Genomic DNA, 24,219 nt, shown 5'->3' with positions numbered 1-24,219 from the left:
TGCTCATTCCCTCCTTCTGGCCTCTCCTATAGATCCTTCATACCCCAATTGCTCACAATCAAATAAAAAAGGGCACCGGAGCAATAAAATCAAAGATTGTGAGCGTGTAGGCACATGTGCTCCCTGAAGGTCTCTTGCCTGGAAACCTGGTAGGCTTGCTTAGCTATCAGGTAAATAGAGGCTCCTGCTTTTTAGATTTCTAGCTCAACAGACAAAACGCAGATGGAGATGAACAACAAAGGTTTATTGAACAGAAAATATTTGATAAGTTGAAGATGATGTGTGGATAACTTAGGTAAGTTGACACTCCTGGGTACAACCAGAAACTTCTGGTAATCCCTGGAACTACACTTTGTCTCTTCGAGATTGTACCCAAAAGTGACATAGTAGAGATCATAGAATTTCTGACTATTCCTAGAGTTACCTTTACCTGGAAGTGACATCACAAACTCAGCAATATCACTAGTCAGTCCCATTGTATACGGCACTGGTCAGACCACACCTGGAGTACTATGTGCAGTTCTGGAGGCCTCACTTCAAGAAGGACGTAGATAAAATTGAAAGGGTACAGGGAGAGCGACGAAGATGATCTGGGGCAAAGGGACCAAGCCCTATGAAGATAGGTTGAGGGACTTGGGAATGTTCAGCCTGGAGAAAAGGAGGTTGAGAGGGGACATGATAGCCCTCTTTAAGTATTTGAAAGGTTGTCACTTGGAGGAGGGCAGGATGCTGTTTCTGTTGGCTGCAGAGGAGAGGACACGCAGTAATGGGTTTAAACTTTAAACGATATAGGCAAGATATCAGGAAAAAAATTTTCACAGACAGAGTAGTTCAGCAGTGGAATAGGCTGCCTAAGGAGGTGGTGAGCTCCCCCTCACTGGCAGTCTTCAAGCAAAGATTGGATACACACTTTTCTTGGATGCTTCAGGATGCTTAGGGCTGATCCTGCGTTGAGCAGGGGGTTGGACTCTATGGCCCCTTCCCACTCTATGATTCTATGATTCTAGCTGTTTTGTTTTTCTCCCCCTGCTGCTCAGAGCTGTCGTGGACATTGGTGCCTCTCATTATAGCAGGAGGCCTGGCAAACGACTCCGAAGGAAATCCCATGGTACCGAGTTTTTCATGGCCCCTGCTCTACCCCTGACAGTGTTCCTCTCTCTCCCTTAAGTCCATCTCTTGAGTGTGACTCAGTGGGGACACAAAGATGGGAAAATAGTGTTTCTTCCTCTTTACGCAAAATGGTGGTTGCACGTATTGGGAGGATCACAGTCAGCATACACCTGCAGAGGGCGATAGACTCAACAGGGTATGTATCCTGTAATCTCTTATTGCTGGACGTGGGGTCCAGCCTTTCTCTCTGTCTCTCTCTTCCTTTCCCAGCCACAATTGCCATTTGGAAAGGAATCCGTTTGGCAGCCCACTTTCAACACGGACACGTCCCGGATCCCCCCTTTCTCCGTGTCTCCTCCCCACCCCGCTTTCCTTTCCTCTTTGTCAGGACCCGTCTCGCTAAGTGCGGCATTCAGCTGCCGACAAAAGGGATTCGGCCCGCTCTTCCATTAAACCTGTTAAGAAAGGGAAAGAGTTGAACAAAGGGGGAAAAATAATATTCAAAGGTCTTCCGAAGAAGGTTGCAAGCTGCAATTTGCCTTCATTACAGACAGTTACGACAAACGGCTGGGCCAACCTGACCTCCGGCAAGGAGGCCTAATGGAGGAGCGAGGCTCGCACTCTTCAACCACTGGAGATGCTGGGACGGGCTGCCTCCAGCCGACCGAAAGGGGAAGACTAGCCAGTCAAGGCCCAGGAGCAGCATTCGGGGTCCTGGAATGACGGAGCTGCACAGGGAAACCCAGTGGCAAAACCCTGGAGGGTGCTAATAGGCAATAGGGCAGCTACATCCATGCCCCGTGCTGGGAAGCCCCAACTGCCCACAGCCTAGACCAGCCTTTTCCCAACTTTTGATCACGGAGGAGCCCCTAAAATAATGTTTCAGGCTTCCAGGAGCCCTGGATGTCAGCTGGCCATACCCCCCCCCCCGCCATAACCCCTGGAAGAGACACCTCACTGTAAGTGACCATCACCATCTGCATTAACAGGCAGGCTTGAGGAGGACGGAGGGGGGAGAGTCTGAAGGCATAGGGTGGGAGTAGGCATGAAGGCTCTGATCCCTCCCAGGTGCAGAAATCACAAGGGAGCTCGTGCTTGGAAGCGGTCAGTTCCCTAGCTTGTGTCCGAGTCTATCAAGGCAGGAGGGGAAAGGCTGTGGACCTCCTCTGGGGTGCCCATGGACCCCCTGATTTGGAAACCCTGGAATAGAAAACACTGGCCCAATTCCACGGTCTGCCATTTAAAACAACCTTCAACTATGTCCGGACAAGATGTGTTTTTGTTGCTATTTTGGGATACCTCGATGCTTTCCAAATTGTGAGTGTGGGGGTGCAGTAGCGTGTTGTGAAAGAACTATTGATCTGCAAGGAACAAATCAATCCAGCGATTCAAGGTTCCTGAGTTCTCCAAGTATCCAACCTGACCGGAAGGTCCTCGCTGCATCTCTGCGTGAGTTGCTGTTCCAGTATTTTTTTTTCTCAGACATCAAAAGGCAATTAATTCTGATTCTGCCCCTTATATGACCAAGCTGGCCAATCCTGACGCGGGGGTGGGGGGTGGAGGGAGGGCTTAAAGTAACATATTTCTTACCAGTACTGTCTCTCAGGGACTTGAAAACAAGGCATCACTTTGTCTACTTCCTCACGGATATTCCATGCTGGCTTTCTTTCATCTTCAGCTCTAATGCTGAAATTCCAGAGGCTCCAAAGAGGCTTCCTGTTGCAACCCTTAATGAATCATTGCCCTGAACTGTGTGCCCCCCCCCCCCGATTTGTATTCTGCAAGACACCAGCAACCAATCCGGCCTGCAGACCCACTAAGCATTTTGCTGTCCGATGGGTCCTCAAGTAATTTGCAACTCATGGCAACTTTATGAACAATGGCCTGCCATCCAACACTGTGCAGGCATTTATTTTTGTAAGGTCAATCCACTTACGGCTTTGATTCTGTCCATCCATCCTGTTCTTTGTCTACCACTGCTTCTGCTACCTTCAGCCTAGGCCAGCTCTTCTCAGCTTTGTTTTATCATTGAGAAACCCCTAAAACGTTCTTCAGGCTTCAGGAAACCCCAGAAGTGGTGTGATTGTGCAGAATATGGTTGGGAAGCAGAGCTGTGGACACGCCCACACGGGGCACCTCCCCTTCAGGCCCATCATTGGCCATGTGGGGCAGGGGTTCTACATGACCGTATATGGTCATATCACCCAATACTTGTTTAACAAATTTTTAAAAACATATTAAAAATTAACTCCCACCCATTCAAGAAATCCTTCCAGGGCCATCAAGAAACCCCAGGATTTCGCAAAACCCTGGTTGAGAAAGGCTAGTCTAGGCACTAGGTTTTACCATAGAGATTCCAGCAATTCCTAGAGCTATTTCTGTTGTTGGTTAGGGTTTCTTTTACCGGAAGTGACATGGAGCCACAGCCGGTATCACAATATACTGACCAACAGCCCTCCTACCAGTTGCCTGGCAACCCAAGTTCCCTTGGAGGAAACAGCTCAAGAGGTTAATGATGTTATGGCAGGGGGGGTATGGCCAGCTGACATCACTTCCAGGGCTCCTCAAAGCCAGAGCTCCTTGATGCCTGCTGAGCTCCCTCCCCAAACTCCGCCCTCTCCTGCTGAGCTCCCTCTCCAAACTCCGCCCTCTCCTGCTGAGCTCCCTCCCCAAACTCCGCCCTCTCCTGCTGAGCTCCCTCCCCAAACTCCGCCCTCTCCTGCTGAGCTCCCTCCCCAAACTCCGCCCTCTCCTGCTGAGCTCCCTCCCCAAACTCCGCCCTCTCCTGCTGAGCTCCCTCCCCAAACTCCGCCCTCTCCTGCTGAGCTCCCTCCCCAAACTCCGCCCTCTCCTGCTGAGCTCCCTCCCCAAACTCCGCCCTCTCCTGCTGAGCTCCCTCCCCGAACTCCGCCCTCTCCTGCTGAGCTCCCTCCCCGAACTCCGCCCTCTCCTGCTGAACTCCCTCCCCAAACTCCGCCCTCTCCTGCTGAACTCCCTCCCCAAACTCCGCCCTCTCCTGCTGAACTCCCTCCCCAAACTCCGCCCTCTCCATCTCCAGAGATTTTCCAACTTTGCCAATCTTAGCAAGTCACAGGGTGCTCCCTTCCCCCTTCGAGAGCTCTGATTCTCTATAGTTTTTTTAAAAAATTAGTTTATTTATCAACTGCTTTTCCACATTTAATGTCTGTGCCACAAATATTGCACAACGTAGCAGAGCCAGGTAGGTACATACAAAGGTTCAAAGGCCCATAAAGCTTCTCAACAATGCAAGGCAACCGAGCAAAATTCTGAGTTGTTCTCATTTTTTTTCACAGTGAATGCGTAAGGAGGGTTGCTAACCTCAAGGTGGGGCCTGGGCTTCTTTTGGAATTATAACCAATCATCAAACTACGTGGTTCAACTCCCCTGGAGAAAACGGCCAGTTTGGAGGACAGACTCTATGGTATACCATAGAGTCTAGTAGAAACAAAAATCCTAGAGTGGCATCACATCCCTGCAGAGCTCCCTCCTCTTCCCAAATCCTGCCCCCTCAAGGACTGTTCCCAAACCTACAGTGAATTCCCAAGCTGGAGCTGGTAATCTTATGCATCGTTCTAATGGCTCTCATGTGCACAGGCTATATTTCCAGGCACATCAGCTACTGCTGGTCACCTGCTGGTCCAGCAAGGTACTTGGGCACGAATGCTGAGTTCCTCTCGTGAATGCAGGGCTTTACTTAGGGGGACACAAAAAGGCCTTTCCTCAGGATATTTCCCGTGCTCGCATTTGACAGTACAGAAATACTTGTTGGCCTTGTTTTTCAGTTGGAATCAAACAGTTTTTCCTCTGGCCCTTCAAGGAAGCCTGAAATCACAGTTAGAGGTAGGGTTGCCAGGTCTCCGCTAGTTCCAGGGGGACCCTTATTTTGATGTGGCTCCCCCCCCCCATTTCAGGCTTTCAGAAATGGGGGGAAATCCCCCTCAAAATAGCAATCCTTGCCAACCATCCACACTCACCCCTGCATTCCCCGGGACCAGGAATTTATAGTGACATGCCGGGGACAAGAGGAGGGGGATGACATTCTGCTTTCGGAGGCAAACCTCTATGGTAAATTAGCCTCCTGACGTCACGACGTCACTTCCGCGTGATGTCAGCATGCCGGAAGCTCTTCCAGGGTTCGCATAAGTGTGGCTCCCCCTGCAGCGAGGGAGAGGGTGACATCAGCATGTCAGTTCCTGGTGGGCACCCCCTCCCCTGCCAGCAGCTCAGACCCAGGGGACAACCCTAGTTCCCGGTTCCCTTCTTTCTAAAGTGCATTTACATAACAGGTAAACATGTTCACACGTTTTGCTATAAACTACTATTACCACGTACAGATGGGGCATCAGCAGACTGCATGCTAGAGAACCAGTGTGGTGGAAGTGGTTAGGACAGGGAAAATCTGGTTTCAGGTCCCCTCTCAGCCCTGGTGTTTACTGAGAGATTTTATACTCTCTCAGCTTAACCTACCTTGCAGAGGTGTTTTGAGGTTAAAATGGAGGCAATAACTACAGATGCCATCCTGAGCTTGGGAGGAGGTTGGGCTAAACAAATGACAGATCGATCAGGGTCCCCAACATGGCGCCCATGTGCACCAAGGCACCTGCTGACACTTTCCCGGGTGCCCACCAAATGCTTTTAGAGAAAAGGACAGGGCCAGGTGGGGCCTTTCCCCAAAAGGCTTCTGATTGGCCACTGGGTTGTCTTTGGAGATGTTTTAAAAGGTAGCTTCGACCACAGCAGCTGCCACCATAGCATCGTGCGACTGAAGGTACACTGTGGCGGCCATTTTGTGGCTTTATCCACCTCCCGTGGCAGCCATTTTGTGGCTGGGGCCAGCATGTGAAGTTAGAATTCCAGTGGTGCCTGCAGGCCCAAAATGTTTCGGGGAGCCCTGAGACCGATACTTCTGGAATCATTTAAATAAATGCAGCAGTTCAGTGCATCTCCCTTTGAGTGTGCAGCGTTACTTCCGCTGCAGGATCGAAAAGAAAAGCCCTTGCTAGTGGGATCGTGGTGCGCATGCCTTGGAGCCCATGTACACGGAAGCGCATGAAGCTGCCATCTGGACCAGGCCTGCCCCAATGGCTCGTTCATTCCTATCCCAGATCTTTCCTCCTACGACGGGGGTGGCCAACCTGTGACCCCTCAAGAGGCCAGGTCTTTTCCATCATGGCTCTAGCATTTCCCTCATGGCTCTAGTGCAGGGGGTTGGACTAGATGACCCATGAGGTCCCTTCCAACTCCAATTCCCATGAGCCCCCAGGGACTCATGGGAGTCGTAGTTCATAGATCTCTGGAGCGCCACAGGTTGGCCACCCCTGCTCTGTGGGACAAACACAACCACAAACACCTCGACCTGTTCCTCCTTGCAAAGGTAAAACAATGATTATCGGTCACCCACAAATTCTAAATTGTCGCACAGTAACAATTCCTTCACAACAGCAGCAATGCCTCCTGGAAAGCTCTTTTAGCACGAAAACAAGCGAGGCAAGACAGACGCCTTTTCAGCGTTTGCTTCGGACATCAAGTTCGTACACGGCTAACATGTAGACAGGAATCCACGTAAAGAGGCTTAAAGTAAAGAAGAGCATCTCGTCCCCATGGGCCGACCGGATCCAGAGAGGGTTCTTCAGAGATTTTCTTTGAGATCTCATGGCCTGCTCGGGGTCAGTTTGCACAAAAGATAAACGTGTTCACAGCTTCCGCCGCTGGCTGTACAAGTCGAAGAGCGTGTATTTCCAGTGTGAGCAGGATCCTTCCTTTTTTAAAATGACATAAACGCATGAACAACATGAGGCACCATGTTGGCATAAACAACGTTGAAGCGCCAACGGAAAGAACTGAGTGGGTGTTAAAACGTTCTGTGAGTCGTCAGAGAAAATGTCTCCGGTTCTCTGCCCCACTGGTGGTGGGATCTCATTGGTGCACTTCCAGCTCTCTCCTCAAGGGTACCATGAAGCCCGATTCTGCACTCCATCCAAGGTGCTGCTTATGACCCTCAAAGCCAGGGGTAGTCAAACTGCAGTCCTCCAGATGTCCATGGACCACAATTCCCAGAAGTCCCTGCCAGCATTCGCTGGCAGGGGCTTCTGGGAATTGTGGTCCATGGACATCTGGAGGGCCGCAGTTTGACTACCCCTGCTCAAAGCCCTTCACGACCTCAGACCCACCTATTGGAAGGACCCTCTCCTCCTCAGGGTTGCCAGCTTCCAGGTGGTGGATGGAGGTGTCCTGCTAGTACCACTGATCAGGGAGCAGAGATTGGTTCGCCCGGAGAAAATGGCCATTGTGGACGTTGGACTCAATGGTGTTATCCCCCACTGAAGTTTCAATACCCACCCTTCTCAGCACCCCCCCCCCCAAAACAAAAACCTCTCCAGAATTTCCCAACCTGGAGCTGGTAACCCTGCTCCTTCTATATGTCCCTGTGTGCCAGCTACCTTGATCGGGTAGTCTGTTGGCTCTCCCACCACTCAAGATGACCCCTCAAGAAGCCAGGTCTTTTCCATCATGGCTCTAGCATTTCCCTCATGGCTCTAGTGCAGGGGGTTGGACTAGATGACCCATGAGGTCCCTTCCAACTCTATGATTCTATGATTCTAGCTATGTGGAATGGGCTCCCTTAAGTAGCCAAGGACTCCCCCCCTCCCTGCAAGACCTCCCCTCTTTGCTAGGGCTTTGCAGGGGAGAACTGAACGCGAGGCTTTAAAGAGGACTAGATGACCCTGGAGGTCCCTTCCAGCTTATAATTCTGTGATTCTAGGAAAGAATTTGAAGTGTGTTATTTTAATCTGACTTTAACTGGAATTGTTTTTTTTTTTTAATAAACATTGTAAGCTGCCTTGAACCACGAGGAAAGGTGGGATATAGTTTGACTCATAATAATAGAAGTTCCCAAGGCCGTCGCCATGGTCTCTTCTTGAGAAGGCACTCTGAAAGTGCGGCGTTTGGCAAAACCACAATCATTGGTGAGCTTTCCTGCTCCGCAAATGGCGAGATTTCCCCAAGGGAGTCTTAGAGGTCGTAGCCCAGTCGAAAAAGGTCAGCGATCCTGTCCCAAGGGAGGAGAGGGGAGAAGTTATTAGGTTTAGAAATCAAAGGCCGATCTCTTCTCTGCTTGCTTCGCATCAACCCGGATCTTTCAGATTATCGAGAAATCACTGCGTCACTCCGTCTAAAGACTCCGTCGGTTCCACGTGGTTATACTCGAGCGGCGAGACGGCGGTTTTCCGGTGACTTCGGACGGTGTGAGCGTTGAGCATCTCCAGAAGCAAGTCGTAGACGGGCACGACGTTTTTGCACTTCATGCTGAGCAGGTGCTCCATCCCTTTGTTACTGCGGAGAAGGGGGAGAAAGGTCACAGAAATGATGCCAGGGCCCGAGGGGGGCCTTTAAAAGGCACTTGGTACCAATGTTCTGGGGAGCCTGAAGAGCTCATGGCTGAGGTCAGAGGTTCCTCTGTTTACAACATTGGAAGTGCAGTGTGTGTGTGTGTGTGTTCTATGCCACCACTCCCAGGGTCACCAGGTCACGGCGGCTTACAACGTTTCGAAATATACAATGAAATCCAAACATTAAAACCGCCATAAATTAACCCCACAGCATCATCATATAGAACTATTAATATAATATAAATCGCAGTTAGTTACAGCAGCGGTCCCCAACCCTTGGTCCGGGGACCGGGACCAGTCCGTGGATCAGTCGGTACCCGGCCGCGGCTCCTCCTCGTCCTCCTCACCGGCTGCTGCCTCGGGGGCTGCCCTGCCACTCTGCCGCCAGCTCACCTTTGGTGCTCTCCAGCGGCCGCCATGGCTGGGGCTCCCCCTCGGCGTGGCACTGTGCAGCTGCTGCTGGCAGCGCCCCCCAGTGGCGGCGGGAAGTCAGGGGCACCGGCGGAAAAGCAAGTGGAGCAGGGGCTCAGGCAGCAGTGGCAATGTCCTTCAGCAAAAGACTACCCCCCCACACCGGGCCTCATTAAATTGTCAAGCGTTGACTGGTCCCCGGTTATAAAAAGGTTGGGGACAGCTGATCTACAGCATACGGTGTCAAAGTTTCAAGGAGGGGCCCAAGATTGAATGTGTCGCTGTCCTGGCCTCAACCAATCACCTGGCAGAAGAGCTTGATCTTGCAGGCCCTGCAGAACTGACCCAGTTCCATCAGGGCCCTCAGCTCTTCTGGGAGCTCATTCCACCTGGTAGGGGCCAGGACCAAAAAGGCCCTGGCCCTAGTCAAAGCCAGGCAAACATTTCTCAGGCCAGGTGATTCAGGTTTTCCGAATCAATGCTCCCCGATTCCAGTGACCCTTTTCTCTGCCTTCCCTTTGGAAGGCAGGGTTAGCAAGACAGAGGGCTTAAATGGCTGCTGGCCCACTGGTCAGCTGTTCAGTTTAAGTGGCTGGCAGCCAGTTAAACCGTCCCTTTCGCTTCCTTCCCCCTTCCAGCGTGGTGTCGTGGTTAAGAGCAGTGGCTTCTAATCTGGAGAGCCGGGCTCGATTCCCCGCTCCTCCACATGCAGCCTGCTGGGTGACCTTTGGCCAATCACAGCCCTGATAGTGTTGTTCTGATCGAGCAGTAATATCAGGGCTCTCTCAGCCTCTCCTCCCTCCTAGGGTATCTGTCGTGGGGAGAGGAAGGGAAGGCAATTGTCAGCCACTTCAAGACTCTTTTGGGCAATGAAAAGCAGGGCATAAAACCAACTCCTCCTCCTCTTCTTCTTCCAAAGAGAGGGAAGCAGAAGGGACTGCTGGCACTGCACAAGCCAATCCCACAGAGAGACTTCTCTCCCCAGAATTCCCCAACCTGGAGTTGGCAACCTAAGCATGGCAGGAAAGAAGGCAGAGGTAGAAAAAGAAATACTCAGTGGCAACCGAGAATGTGTGCTCAGAGACTCAGCCTTGGATCCAGTTGTTTATGCAGCAAAGAGTAGAGAAAACCTTGTAAGGATTACATATACTTGTAGTGTAATCTCATAGGCCCCGATGTTATCGGAAAGCTTTTCTGTGCAAACAAGAGATGGGGAGGGGCTGGGCTGTACAGAATCCTTCCACAAAATAAAGAGCTGCTCGAAGAAGGCAGCTGCTGGCCTTGGGGCAGTATCCCAGCACCCTGAACTAGGCCTTCGGTGGTCAAAGCCAAAGTCCTCATTGAGGACAAATGAGAACAAGATGCTATTTAAGAAGGAGGATAGCAGAGTTCTACATCTGGGTCACAAAAATGAGACCCATGCCTACTGGATGGACATACTCTTCTGGGTAGCAATGTGTGCAAATGAGATTTTGGGGTATGTGGACGGTAAGGTAAATATGAGCAGGTGGTGTGATGCAGCAGAAAAGAAGGGGAATCCAGTTTTGGGCTTTATCAACAGAGGCATCCGGTTGAAATCACATGAGGTCCTAGTCCTGCTGTCTACCGCATTGGTCAGAGCCCACCTGGAGTCCTGTGGGCAGTTCTGGAGGCCTCACTTCAAAAAGGATGTGGACAAAATGGAGAGGGGGCAGAGGAGAGCGATGAGGATGATCCAGGGCCTGGGGATTAACATTACGAGGAAAGGCTGAGGGACGTGGGTATGTTCAGCCTGGAGAAGAGGAGGTGGAGAGGGGCCAGGATGGCTCTCTTGAAGGATCTGAAAGGTTGTCACTTGGAAGAAGGCAGGGAGCAGTTCCTGTTGGCAGCAGAGGAGAGGACCCACAGTAATGGGTTTAAACTACATGGAGAACAATATCAGGGTGGGGGGGATTTCAGTCAGAGTAGTTGGCTCAGTTGAAGACTTCCTGCTCCTCTGAGCACACCTCCTCCCTGTTCGACACTTCAACCTCCCAGGACATTCAATTGAGGGACCTCAAAGAGGCTGTTTTATTACAAGGAAACTTCAAGAACAAACTGGAAAGGGAGTTATTTCAACTCTCAAAACAATGGAATACCCAGGACTCAACAGGGATATTGGTTTCTTATCTCACTACATATGTCTGTTTAGCCTGGAGAGGGGATCTGATAACCATCTTCAAGTATTTAAAAGGCTGCCATATCGAAGATGGAGCAGAGTTGTTCTCTCTTGCCCCGGAGGGACGGACCAGAACCAATGGGATGAAGTTAATTCAAAAGAAATTCCGTCTAAACATTCGGAAGAAGTTCCTGACAGTCAGAGCAGTTTCTCAGTGGACCACTGAGGAAGACCCAGTAGGGTCGAACTGTGTTTGGTCTGTTCATGTGCAATTAGATCTGTATAGTTTTTATATAGTTTTTACTTTGTTTTTAACCTAATACGGGTGCACTTTAATAAATAATTGTTAAATTTCTATAGTGTTTTCTAGCTCAACTTTTGAGTTCCTGACTTTGTGAAGGTTGGTTTTTCGTTCCCTTTCAGGTTTTGCATCTGCTACTTCTGATCAACATTTATTTCTTTATTTTATTTATTTTGGATTTTTATACCGCCCATTCTTCACAGCTCTGGGCAGTTTATATTGCTAAACACCTGAATCTGACAGACCACACAGTTAGTTCAGACTCTCTTTCGTCTTCTTTCTAGACACAGTCTTTCTTTTCTCGATTAAAGCATTTTTATCATTTTAATATTTCTCGATTAAAGCATTAATCTGTGAGCAGCCCTGAACTTCGCCCCTTTGCGTACCTAAATTCGGCCGACAGGGTGCACCGAGGGTTTGATTCAGAGGGGTAGTCAAACTACGGCCCTCCAGATGTCCGTGGACTACAATTCCCATGAGCCCCTGCCAGCGTTTGCTGGCAGGGGCTCATGGGAATTGTAGTCCATGGACATCTGGAGGGCCGCAGTTTGACTACCCCTGATTCAGACCAAAGCAGCTTGACGTGTTCGCTGTCTGCGGCGGCCTTACCTTGCATGTCGGACGTGGGACAGGAGCATCAGCAAGTTGGCCAGGCGGGTGGTCTGCTGAGGGAGCGGGATCCCGCTTTTCCCAATGACCCACACCAAAGAATCGGTCACTGTATTCAGTAGGTGGTGCAGCTTCTTGCTGCTTTCCGGTTCTTCCGTTGTGGACGACAGGGGGAACATGTCTAAATGAGGAAAAACAGAAAGGCTAGAATCGCATCCCAATCAGGAGGATGTATGTAAACCTGTGAGTGACGCCCATGCAGCTCATGGTGAGGGAACACTACAAAATGAGAGTCCGGTAGCAACCTTTAAGACCAACAAAGATTTATTCCAGGCGTGAGCTTTCGAGTGCAGGCACTCTTCCTCAGACTATGAACTGACCATCATGACAGTGGGAATAGAAAGCAAGAGTTAATTCTGTTAAATTAGTAAACAGTCACAACATCCAAATTCAGCCAATTGATGATTCTTTGTTAGAACAGCCCATCAGTCCCCTTGGATTTGATATGTGGGTATATGGTTGACTTGACCCAATGGGTTGAAGGCCCTCGGGGTTGAAATGTGTTTGGTCTATGGCCATAACATGTGTAACCATGGCAATATTGAACAGTCTGTGATTCTGGGTTTATCAGAACCCATGACAACAGATATCCTGTGAGGGAGGTGAGGCTGAGGGAGCCCTGATATTACTGAAGAAGAAGGAGAAGAAGAAGAAGAAGAGTTGGTTCTTATATGCTGCTTTTCTCTACCCAAAGGAGTCTCAAAGCTACTTACATTCGCCTTCCCTTTCCTCTCCCCACAACAGACACCCTGTGAGGGAGATGAGGCTGAGGGAGCCCTGATATTACTGAAGAAGAAGAAGAGTTGGTTCTTATATGCCGCTTTTCTCTACCCGAAGGAGTCTCAAAGTGGTTTACAGTCGCCTTCCCTTTCCTCTCCCCACAACAGACATCCTGGGAGGGAGGGGAGGCTGAGAGAGCCCTGATATCACTGCTCGGTCAGAACAGTTCTATCAGTGCTGTGGTGAGCCCAAGGTCATCCAGCTGGCTGCATGTGGGGGAGTGCGGAATCGAACCCGGCATGCCAGATTAGAAGTCCGCACTTCTAACCACGACACCAAATGATTTATTTGAATCATCCTGTTTAAATTAATCATCCAGTCAATTTGGATCCCTTGGGAGAGAAAGGTTGCATAGAAATGTCCTAAGTTTTAAAAGAATCAAGTTTGTTAATTGCCGCATTAATTTATTTTATTGATAGAATGAGACTGTCGGCAGGTAATGTGGGATGAAATGATGCAATCAAGCAGCGTGAGAAATCTAATGAGCAATGCAATAGAACCAGGATTGTGACGTGATATGACAAATAATTCGGAACAAAGAATAATAGAAGTAGAAACCAATGCAATAAGAGCAGGATAATACACCCAACCAACAGATAATTCACTCCATACAATGAAGCACAAACTACAGTCTTGTCTCCCTTATTAAAGTACCTTCCCAAACCATTCTATTACAGTATATTACAGTCCTATTACCCCTATAGAAATGCCCTCTCGAACAATTGTTTTACGTCGTTTTGCAGAATGACAGAAGTAAATATATTTGGAATCAGCTTGTGAACCTAGTTCCCGTTCACACAAAACGACGCGCCTTCCTCGAATACCTGGTCAATCAAAGTTCCTCAGATTTGGGACCGAGGACTTGAGAAATTGGACGTCTCAAAATCTGCTGCTGCCTGCCCAAAGTTGTTTTTCAGTTTGTGACAAAACAAAACATCATCAGAGGGCAAACTGCGGCACAAACTTTTCCCGGGAGAAAAAGAGGTTGCGAGAACGGTATTTGAAAATGGATAGGGATGGGTGAGAGGAGAGATTGCACTTTGTTGTTGTTGTTAGGTGCAAAGTTGTGTCCAACCCATCGCGACCCCATGGACAATGATCCTCCAGGCCTTCCTGTCCTCTACCATTCCCCGGAGTCCATTTAAGTTTGCACCGACTGCTTCAGTGACTCCATCCAGCCACCTCATTCTCTGTCGTCCCCTTCTTCTTTTGCCCTCAATCGCTCCCAGCATTAGGCTCTTCTCCAGGGAGTCCTTCCTTCTCATGAGGTGGCCAAAGTATTTGGAGTTTCATCTTCAGGATCTGGCCTTCTAAGGAGCAGTCAGGGCTGATCTCCTCTAGGACTGACCGGTTTGCTATATATTCCTTTTTCCACAAGGAATAGGAAAAGGAGCCCATATAAACCTACCTGGCCATAATGGTTATCTTTGAGGGTCCTGGCTTCGGGCGCTCCCACCAACTGAGGCTAAAGGAAGGCCTTCTCAGTGGTGGCACCAAAATTATGGAATTCCTTCTCCAGGGAGCTTCATTTGTCCACCTCAGTCATTGACTAGAGAAGAGGGGTCATGGCTCAAAAGCAGAATATATGCATGGGATGCAGGAAGTCTCAGGTCCAATCCTCAGCACCTCCGGTTAACAGGATCCGGTAGCAGATAACGGGAAAGACCTCACCATGAGACCTTGGAGCTGCCTTTTTCAACATTTTGAAATTTTGTTCAGTCTTTGAAGAGCCCCAGAAGTGATATCAGCTGGCCACGCCTCCCTGCCACGCCCCCTGGACGTGACATCACCATCTGTACCTTTTGCCCTCCTTTAATCCCCTCCCGCAGCCTTTGCTTCTACTACAGTGGCTCCGCCTGATATAAGCCAGAAAGAAAGGCAGGAAATGAGGAGGCAACCCGGACTCTTCATGCCATGTGACAACCAACTCCTCTCCCCTTGATTTTTACACCCCGGGCCTATCCACTGAACTTCTGCTCACCCGGGCCAGGAAGTGGGATTAGGCCTGCAGGAGCTGCTCCCTCCCTGGCACAGAAGCTACAAGAGAACTGACTCATGCTCAGGAGGGGGAGCAATGGAGGCGGCCAGCTTTGCAGGGCTGTTGTGATGCTGAAAATTGGAGGAAGAACAATGGAAAACACCCTGAGCCATGGGCAACCTTGGTGTAGCGTAACGCTTAGGAGTGTGGACTTCTAATCTGGCGAGCTGGGTGTGGTTGAACTGCTCTTGAGGGAAACAGATTTATTCCATTTTCTACCCCTTCGTTGTCCTTCTGAATAGCTGTGGTGTGCTGCTTAGTGTGCCCTTAACTGCTAACTTTCCTTCCACCGGGTTGGGTTTTTGTTCCCCTTCGGTCTTTAATGAGATTCTCTTTTCCTCCATTTTAATCTCACAACAACCTTGTGAGGTAGGTCAGGGTGTCCCCAGGTCACCCAGTGTGCCTCTATGGCAGAGGAGGGGACTCTGCTCATTCCTAGTCCAACACTCATCTCTATACTGGGCGTGGCCAAACTGTGGTTCTACAGATATCCATGGGACTGCAATTCCCACAGTGGCAGGGGCTCATGGGAGTTGTAGTTCATGGACATCTGGAGAGCCACTGTTTGGCCACCCCTGTTCTATACCATGCTAGTTCTCTAACATGTCTTCAAGATATGCTTTAGGATGCTTAGGGCTGATCCTGCGGCTGATCCTGCGGTGAGACTAGATGGCCTGTATGGCCCCTTCCAACTCTATGATTCTGTGATTCTATGGCCTGTATGGCCCCTTCCAACTCTATGATTCTATGATTCTATATGCCTTCAGAAAACTAGGGGGGGAGTCCTGTCCAAAAGTGGTGGGAAGCTACAGCCATGTTTCATAGTGAGGCATTTCAAACTTAATTTTTTAAAAAGGGGACATGATCCTGTGAATAGAAGAAGACCACGCACTGGATTTCCCCTCACCCATCTTCCTACTGCTCCCATGACCAGAACGTAGCGAGATTTCCCACAAGACTGAGGGTGGGGATTTCTGCCAATTCTCTCTTCCTGTGCTAAAAATGAGGCATTCCACTCAACTCCCAGTGGGTCTTCCAACCCTACAGAACAACTCGGAGGAAGTCAGAAACCTCCTGGGGGCTGCAGACGAAAGAGGGATCTCCTTCCGCTCGGTGATTCACAGAATCAAATCTGCTGCTCCTTTTACAATAAGCACATTCCCACCTCCCTAGTTTATCTGGGAGGGGCTTAACGCTCGGAGACGCCTCCTGTCTCCTCAACCGTGAAAAGCACAGGAGCAGAACCATTTTTTTAAGTTGGCAACTTAACAAACTCATGTCTGGGTGGGTGAGCAGGAGGGGACTTCAAAACCCTGCAGAAATCTCGAGGTCACGTGCAGCTTTATCAAGAGCCCTTTAAGTCGTATCTTACTTTTTAGAGGGTATAAAAACACAGCTCGCGGAACGATAACAGACCAGTGACCTGGGTGTTATTTCTCCGTATCAATCATAAAGCCATTATCAAGTGAGGAAGGGAAAAGCACTTTCCATGCCGTATTTCATTCCCCTATAATGGCTCTTGTGTCCCGTAATATTCCTCCCCGCCTTCGCCGCCCGGCTGTTGTCTAACTAATAAGCACAGCTTGACACGAATGAATCGTCTACTCACTGGAATTGAGGAGAACCATAGCCTTGACACACAGATATTCTTTGTGCTGCAGCTTCAACTCCCGGAGCCTTGAAGTCATCGCCAAGAGCATGTCAAAGATTTCCAGAATTCCTTCCACACACTTCCCCTCGTCCCTAATTTTAGAACACAGGCCGAAGATTATTGCAAAACACAAAAAGACTTGAAAATCGCTTGTTTCTCTGATAGTTCATTCATCGTTAAGAAAGGGGTTAGCTTTCACGGTGAGGATTTCATTAATAGGCAGGGGTAACGCCTAGGACAGTGGTTCTCAACCTGGGGGTCGAAGGACCCTTTCCCAGGGGTTGCGGCAGGGTAAGCAGATTGGCCAGGGAGGCAGCATCTACACAACATCCTTGCAGGGTAGATCAAGATAGAGCGTTCCTGTCTGGAGCAGCGGGAAAGAGCGAGATCTGCATGGTGGGACAAGAGGCAGAACTGAACTGGGAAACCCCAGAAAGAAAGAAAAAACAATTTATATGCAATCATGAACAATGGATCTTCAAGCTATTGGTCAGTTTTGGTTTAGTTTCTGCAAAAGGACCCTTGCCTAATTTTATGGCTGGGGGTCACCCAACATGAGGAACTGTATTAAAGGGTTGCGGCATTAGGAAGGTTGAGAGCCACTGATCTAGCACAAAGCCCTGTCCTCAGCTTGGAATTTCTCCTTGGCCCAAAGCCCTCTTCTTTCTACGCACGCCTTGTCTTTCGGCACCCATATCCTGACGTGCTATGATGTGTAGATTTTTCTTCTCTAGTTCTGTCACCAGTGACTGCTTCTGCAAGGTCCCTTCTTATGCAGTCTCTTCTCCTTTCCGGCCCCATAGAATTTTCTTTTACAACATCAGTTTGGTGCTCCCTTCTCCCTGGTCCCTTAAAGTTTCATTGACTTCTGTAACTCATGACCACTAGATATAGCAAGCCTTCTCAACCGCCGTTTCATGAAACCCTGGGGTTTCTTGACAGCCCTGGAAGGGTTTCCTGTATGGCTGGGAGTTAATTCATTTCTTAAATACATATATTTTAAAAAATTGTTAAACATTTCATCAGGTGATATGACCATATATGGTCATGTTGACCCACCCACCCCCTCCCAAAATGGCCAATGATGGGCCTGGATGGAGTGGGGAGGGGAGGAGCCTGGGGTGGTTCCCAACCATATTCTGCACGATGGTGATTCTTCTGCTTTAGGATGCTCTGGGCTGATCCTGTGTTGAGCAGGGGGTTGGACTAGAGGGCCTGTATGGCCCCTTCCAACTCTAGGATTCTATGATTCTAGGATTCTATGGCCTGTATGGCCCCTTCCAACTCTATGATTCTATGATTCTATGATTCTATGGCCTGTATGGCCCCTTCCAACTCTATGATTCTATGATTCTATGGCCTGTATGGCCCCTTCCAACTCTATGATTCTATTATTCTATGATTCTATGGCCTGTATGGCCCCTTCCAACTCTATGATTCTATGATTCTATGGCCTGTATGGCCCCTTCCAACTCTATGATTCTATGATTCCATGATTCTATGGCCTGTATGGCCCCTTCCAACTCTATGATTCTATGATTCTATGGCCTGTATGGCCCCTTCCAACTCTATGATTCTATGATTCTTCTAGGGTTTCTCATAGCCTGAAGAACGTTTCAGGGGCTTCTCAATAGCAAAAAAGTCGAGAAAGGCTGAGATATAGTGATGGCTACTGGCTTTAAAAGAGGATTAGACAAATTCACAGGGGATAGGCCCATCAAGTGGCTATAAGCCATGATGGCTAGATGAAACCTCCGTGTTCAGAAATAGCGCATGTCTGAACACCTGCTGCTGGAGCCCACTGAATAGTAACACTGCACACCTGCACAATGTGGCTCTAACCCCTGAGATGGAGTTCCTAGCACATTCTTGGGGAAGGGCCAGAAGGACCTCTGATGGAGGAAGTCACCACTCCAGGTCCCCAAGGTCCTCTATCTGGGCTCCAGCATGGCCTAGTTCAGGGATGGGCAAACTGTGGCCCTCCAGATGTCTATGGACTACAATTCTCATGAGCCCCTGCCAGCAAATGGGAATTGTAGTCCATGGACATCTGGAGGGCCATAGTTTGCCCACCTCTGGCCTAAATCAACTGCATCTCTGCATTTGGGATTGAACTCCCTTGCTGTACAAATTAGCATACCACTATTCACCATGTATGCCGAGGATCACTTGACCCCATCTTACAATCACCTAGGGGTACCGTTGGGTTGTATGGTTGCCCACTGGCAGCAGGAGAATTCCCACCCCCTTCTGCTGTTGCCTGCTGGCACTCACCTGGGCGGTGGGAGGAAAATGGCAGGTGAAATGGAGGGGGATGAGATTGATGTCCCCAGTGTGATGACACCACTTCCAGCACAACCTGGAGAACACAAGAGAAGCCATGTTGGATCAGGCCAATGGCCCATCCGGTCCAACACTCTGTGTCACCCAGTGGTCAAAACCCTGGTGCTATCAGGAGGTCCACCACAAGAACATAAGAGAAGCCATGTTGGATCAGGCCAATGGCCCATCCAGTCCAACAATCTGCCACATCGTGGTCAAACCCCAGGTGTTATCTGGAAGTCCACCATAAGAACATAAGAGAAGTCATGTTGGATCAGACCAACAGCCCATCCAGCCCAGCACTGTGTCACACAGTAGCCACACATTGGGTGCCACAAATTAGGCAACGCTCTTGAATGCTAGAGGGCACCCCAGCATGATGATGTCACAGCCGGGTCACACTGAAAGTGGTGTCATCACATTGTGGAGCCCCCATAAGTCCCCATCTCCCTTGCGACTATGATCCCTTGCAAAATTTGCTTTTCCTTTAACAAGTTGACCCTCAAACTGAAGACTAGGGTAGACTTGGGAGTCCTCCCGTTTTCGATACGCGTGATTTGCCTACCACAGAGGACAAGCGAACGCAACAAAAACCGCATCCCCATCACCCAAACATGCTTCTTTCCTCACCTGTCTAGCACCAGATCTGGTGCAAAGATGAGCTTGCCTGGATGGTTGATGGATCTCCACATCAGGCCCACCATCAGGACTTCCAACCAACAGCTTTCCAAAAGCCTGACCTGGTCGTAAAGACTGAGCTCTATAAAGCCTTAGAAAAAGCAGGAGGAGGAATCGTTACATCAAAGGCATCTAGAAAACCCATTCCAAAACACGACGGAGCAAGTCTGAGCATCTAAAAGATGTAGACTTGCCAACCTACAGGTAGCATCTAGAGATCTCTTGCTATAACCATGGATCTCCAGATTCTAGAGATCAGTTCTCCTGGAGAAAATGGCGCCTTTGAAGGGTGGGATATAGATACCCTCTGGAGGCCTGTCCCCTTCCCAATCCCCCTACACCTTAATCCGCAGGAATTTCCCTACCTAATGTTGGTAACCCCAAAATATGTTAAGACTGAGATGAGACGGAGGTTATCAGACATGGAAGAGGTGGCCAATGTCTCTCTGTGTGTCCCTATTAAATGCCATTTGACCGTCCTGTTGGATCCGTGGGTCGAGGAACATGGAGGCACTAGAATCATTCCACTCTTTGTTGTGATTAGCTCATTGGCAGGCGACCAGTTCCAGAGTGATTTAAACCGGCTGGATCCCAAGTGGATCTGGCGGCATGCTGCCCAATCGGGCTGCGGCAAACACCTTTAGAATCGCCCGGCTCCCATGGGGAGACCAGCCAGGCTCGAGCTTGGGATAACAACCCTGTTTCAGCCCTCAAGCTCAGATCCTCTGCAGATCTGCATAAACACACAACACCCCACGGGTCTGAAAGTCAGTGTATATATATATATATATATATATATATATATATATATATATATATATATATATATATATATATATATATATATATATATATATATATATATATATATATATATATATATATATATATATATATATATATATATATATATATATATATATATATATATATATATATATATATATATATATATATATATATATATATATATATATATATATATATATATATATATATATATATATATATATATATATATATATATATATATATATATATATATATATATATATATATATATATATATATATATATATATATATATATATATATATATATATACATACATACATACATATGGGAGTTTAGCTGCTGTTGTTGTCTTTAAAAACGGAACCCCCAGATTTGTACAGTCGGCAAACTGGATGAAACACGGCCGCAGGCAGAGAAGTCAGGGAAAGGTTTGAGCTCCCGCGTTTCTGCCCAGCGAGCTGCTTCTATTTCGCCATGGACGTTTTTGTCTAAGTGGGGAAGAAAGGCAGGAGGACGCAGCAGAAGGAAACGCAAGCAAACAAGCGATCACGACTGCAGTTTGGGGGGGGGGGCAGGGGGTGCCCTGCTGACTTCAGCAGCAGGGGGCTAAGCCAGGCTCTCATAGAAGCCTCACTCAAGGATTAAATAAAGGACCCGGGAGGCGCCCCTGATTAAAACAAGGGCCCTGCAGGAAGTCCACGGATGGTTCTTCACCCTACGTGATCTCCCCACCACCGCGTGCCGCATCCTGAGTGCGGGAACAGCGTGGAACTTCCTGGGAGTGAGTCAGAAGGGAACCTGCTGTTCGGGTTGGCGCTGGCAGCAAAGGCTTATGGGAAGAGCCGGAAACTTGACTAAGATATTCTTGAAGTGTAATAAGGATTTTTAAAAAAGATAACAAGAAAGAAGGAGGAAGACAAGAATATGCAGCAGAAGCAATAAAAGGGCAAAGTGCATGGTATAGAGCAGGGGTAGTCACACTGCGGCCCTCCAGATGTCCATGGAATACAATTCCCATGAGCCCCTGCCAATGTTTGCTGGCAGGGGCTCATGGGAATTGTAGTCCATGGACATCTGGAGGTCTGCAGTTTGACTACCCCTGGTATAGAGAAACGGTCGGTACAGGAAGAATCTCTTGTCGTGGTTGAAGAAAAGCAGTTTTAGAGGGGAGGGATTTTGAGTAGAGACGGAGAAGTGGTGGCCAGAGGGGGTCATCTACTGACCCCCCATCAGAAATGCCCAAAGGAGGAAATCTATGAAGCAAGGGTGGCCAAACTGTGACTCCCCAGATGTCCATGGACTACAATTCCCATGAGCCCCCGCAGGGGCTCATGGGAATTGTAGTCCACGGACATCTGGGGAGCCACAATTTGGCCACCCCTCCTCTGGTGGGACGCAGCCAATGTATAACCAGACAACTGCTCCTCGACATGGATTTAAATGATTTTAAACAATTGTTTTACAACTTCACTGCCTATAGTTTTAATTGGAGTAATATTTATTTATTTGTTTTGCTCTTGATGTCCACCGCCCTGAGCCAATTTGGGAAGGGTATATATAAACATAACAAGAAACATAACAATAAAAACAACAATAATGATCTTTTCCCCCCAGCTGCTGTTTTTGTGCTGTCAATGGCCTTTTCCAAGTATCTTCATGTTCCATGGAGTTCCAAATGCATGCTTACAAGTAGGGACGTGTGCTGGGATATATCTGCTCCAAACAGAGAGCTCAAAAAGCACCTGATCAGTATTTTGATAGTAGTAGTAGTAGTAGTAGAAGTAGTAGTAGTAAATGGTTTCATTTTTTGCCCACCCTTCCAGTGCTGCTTAGGGCAGGTGACAACATTTATAAAACAGCAGTGTGGCCAGCATTTATGGGCGGGGTTTATTTTGGATGAACCGTCTTGAGCTTCATTATCTGTTACAGTCACGCCTGCTCTTTTCTACTGCAAACTGTTTCAATAGCATTGTTGTTGTTGTTAGGTGCGAAGTCGTGTCCGACCCATCGCGACCCCATGGACAATGATCCTCCAGGCCTTCCTGTCCTCTGCCATTCCCCGGAGTCCATTTAAGTTTGCACTGACTGCTTCAGTGACTCCATCCAGCCGCCTCATTCTCTGTCGTCCCCTTCTTCTTTTGCCCTCCATCGCTCCCAATCGCTTCAATAGCACAGCGGTCTGTCATTTTAACCACCCTGGGTAACTCAGAATGTGGGACTCCATGATAGGAACATTCTGGGGTCAAGGTTGGGGCAGTGAGAAGGAAACCAAAAACAGGAGCCCGTGGATCCAAGTGAAGAACAACCAAACAGGGTCAGATATGGCTCAATCCAAATGACGCCCCCCCCATGTGGACTGTCAGTGGCCATGGAAGAATATGGTAATATACACTCCAGCCTTTCCCCCTGCCTTCCCACTGGGGTTGCCAACCTCAAGGAGGAGCCTGGAGTTCTCCTGGAATGACAACAGAGCGAGATCTCCAGACTATAGAGCTCAATTTTCTTGGAGAAACTTCTTATCACAGGCCAAAAATGTAGGTGTAATCTCTCCCAGGAGCCAGCTTGGTATCGTGGTTAAGAGCGGCGGCTTCTAACCTGGTGGGTGACCTTTGGCTAGTCACAGTCCTGATAGTGCTGCTCTGACCAAGCAGTTCTCTTTGAGCTCTCTCAGCCCCACCTTCCTTCACAGGGTGTCGGTTGTGGGGACAGGGAGGGAAGGCGATTGTAAGCTGCCCTGAGACGTTTTCGGGCAGTGAACAGCAGAGTATAAAAGCCAATTCTTCTTATTATTCTGTCCTCCACGTACACCATTCCCAAATCTCTACGAATTTCCTAGGCTGAAGCCGGTCACCCTCTACCAGCACAAATAGGGAGGCATCATCTGATCCATGCCACTGGGTACAGGATTGAACCATTACAGGCATGTTCCTGAGTGTTTCCTCAAAGTGAGACAATCCATGTGAATCTGGTGGCCCCTCCCCTGACACTCCCACACTATTCAGAGCGATGTTTGAAAAATTGGCTTTAGTCAGACATTCTATTGGACCTAAGATAAGGGGAGAAAAACAGATGCCTGAAATTGAGGAGAATAATAATGCATTAAAAGGATGAATTCATCTGAGAAGATACAGCCTTCTTGCCGGGCGTGCATTAAGTTAATTTAACAGTCCTGTGCACTGGCTTTTGCCACCACCCCTTCGAGCGGCAGAAATCAGCAGAGACAGTAACTCAAATGCGAAAATGGATTGCTCTCCCAGCTGAGAGAAAATGCTGGGCATTTCCCAACAATCAGAGCAAAATTGCTCACCACCAGGGCTCCTGTTCAAGACCGCGGCGATTTTTAAATTTCCGTGAAGGCGTTTTTTAAAAAGGTATATTATCCCCCGGTCCTCTGCATCGCCCGCCACTGTGCTGTGTGGGTTAGATGCCTTCCCCAAATTAGGAATTTCCTGACGGCTTGTGCCACTCTCACCTGATGCTTCAATTGCTGAAGCGTTGATTCTACCGAAAACTGGCAAGATGGTTCCATGGTTTTAAGAGGAGCTTTCTGTATGGATTTTAAAAGTAGCTTGGTGTTCATGAGCTCGGTGCAGTAGTTAAAAGCAGTGGCCTCTAATCCGGAGAACCGGGCTTGAATCATAGAATCATAGAGTTGGAAGGGACCTCCATGGTCATCTAGTCCAACCCTCTGCTCAATGCAGGAAATTCACAACTCTCTGCCCACCCACAGTGACCCCCATGTCCATGTCCATGTCCAGATGATGCCCCCCTCTAAAAAAAAAAACACCACAAGAATACCTGTTCAGGCTGGTCTGGGGGAAATTTGCCTTCTGACCCCACTCCTCCTCCACATGCAGCCAGCTGGGTGACCTTGGGCCAGTCCCAGTTCTCACAGAGCTCTCTCAGTCTCACCTA

At 48.7% G+C, this 24,219-nt stretch overlaps 1 protein-coding gene across 3 annotated transcripts in view; it reads right to left on the bottom strand.

Annotated features, from left to right (window-relative positions):
- Positions 1-4,244: 4,244 nt before the first annotated feature.
- The window catches only part of ESR2 (estrogen receptor 2), a 76,330-nt gene continuing 56,355 nt past the window's right edge, over positions 4,245-24,219 (bottom strand). For 2 of the 3 annotated variants that reach the window (XM_077323891.1, XM_077323890.1), the window contains 4 exons: positions 19,462-19,600; positions 16,468-16,601; positions 11,981-12,161; positions 4,245-8,466 (listed from right to left, as the gene is read on the bottom strand). In XM_077323891.1, coding sequence (XP_077180006.1) covers positions 8,289-8,466; positions 11,981-12,161; positions 16,468-16,601; positions 19,462-19,600 — 632 coding nt within the window. In that variant the 3' untranslated portion in view covers positions 4,245-8,288. Of the gene's footprint in view, positions 8,467-11,980; positions 12,162-16,467; positions 16,602-19,461; positions 19,601-21,741; positions 23,378-24,219 lie in introns of those variants that run through there. The other variant, XM_077323892.1, reaches the window with a different exon arrangement.

The sequence above is a fragment of the Paroedura picta genome, chromosome 2 (genome assembly GCF_049243985.1).
Source record: "Paroedura picta isolate Pp20150507F chromosome 2, Ppicta_v3.0, whole genome shotgun sequence".
NCBI classification, from domain to species: domain Eukaryota; kingdom Metazoa; phylum Chordata; class Lepidosauria; order Squamata; family Gekkonidae; genus Paroedura; species Paroedura picta.
This window is presented reverse-complemented; position numbering and strand designations above follow the sequence as displayed.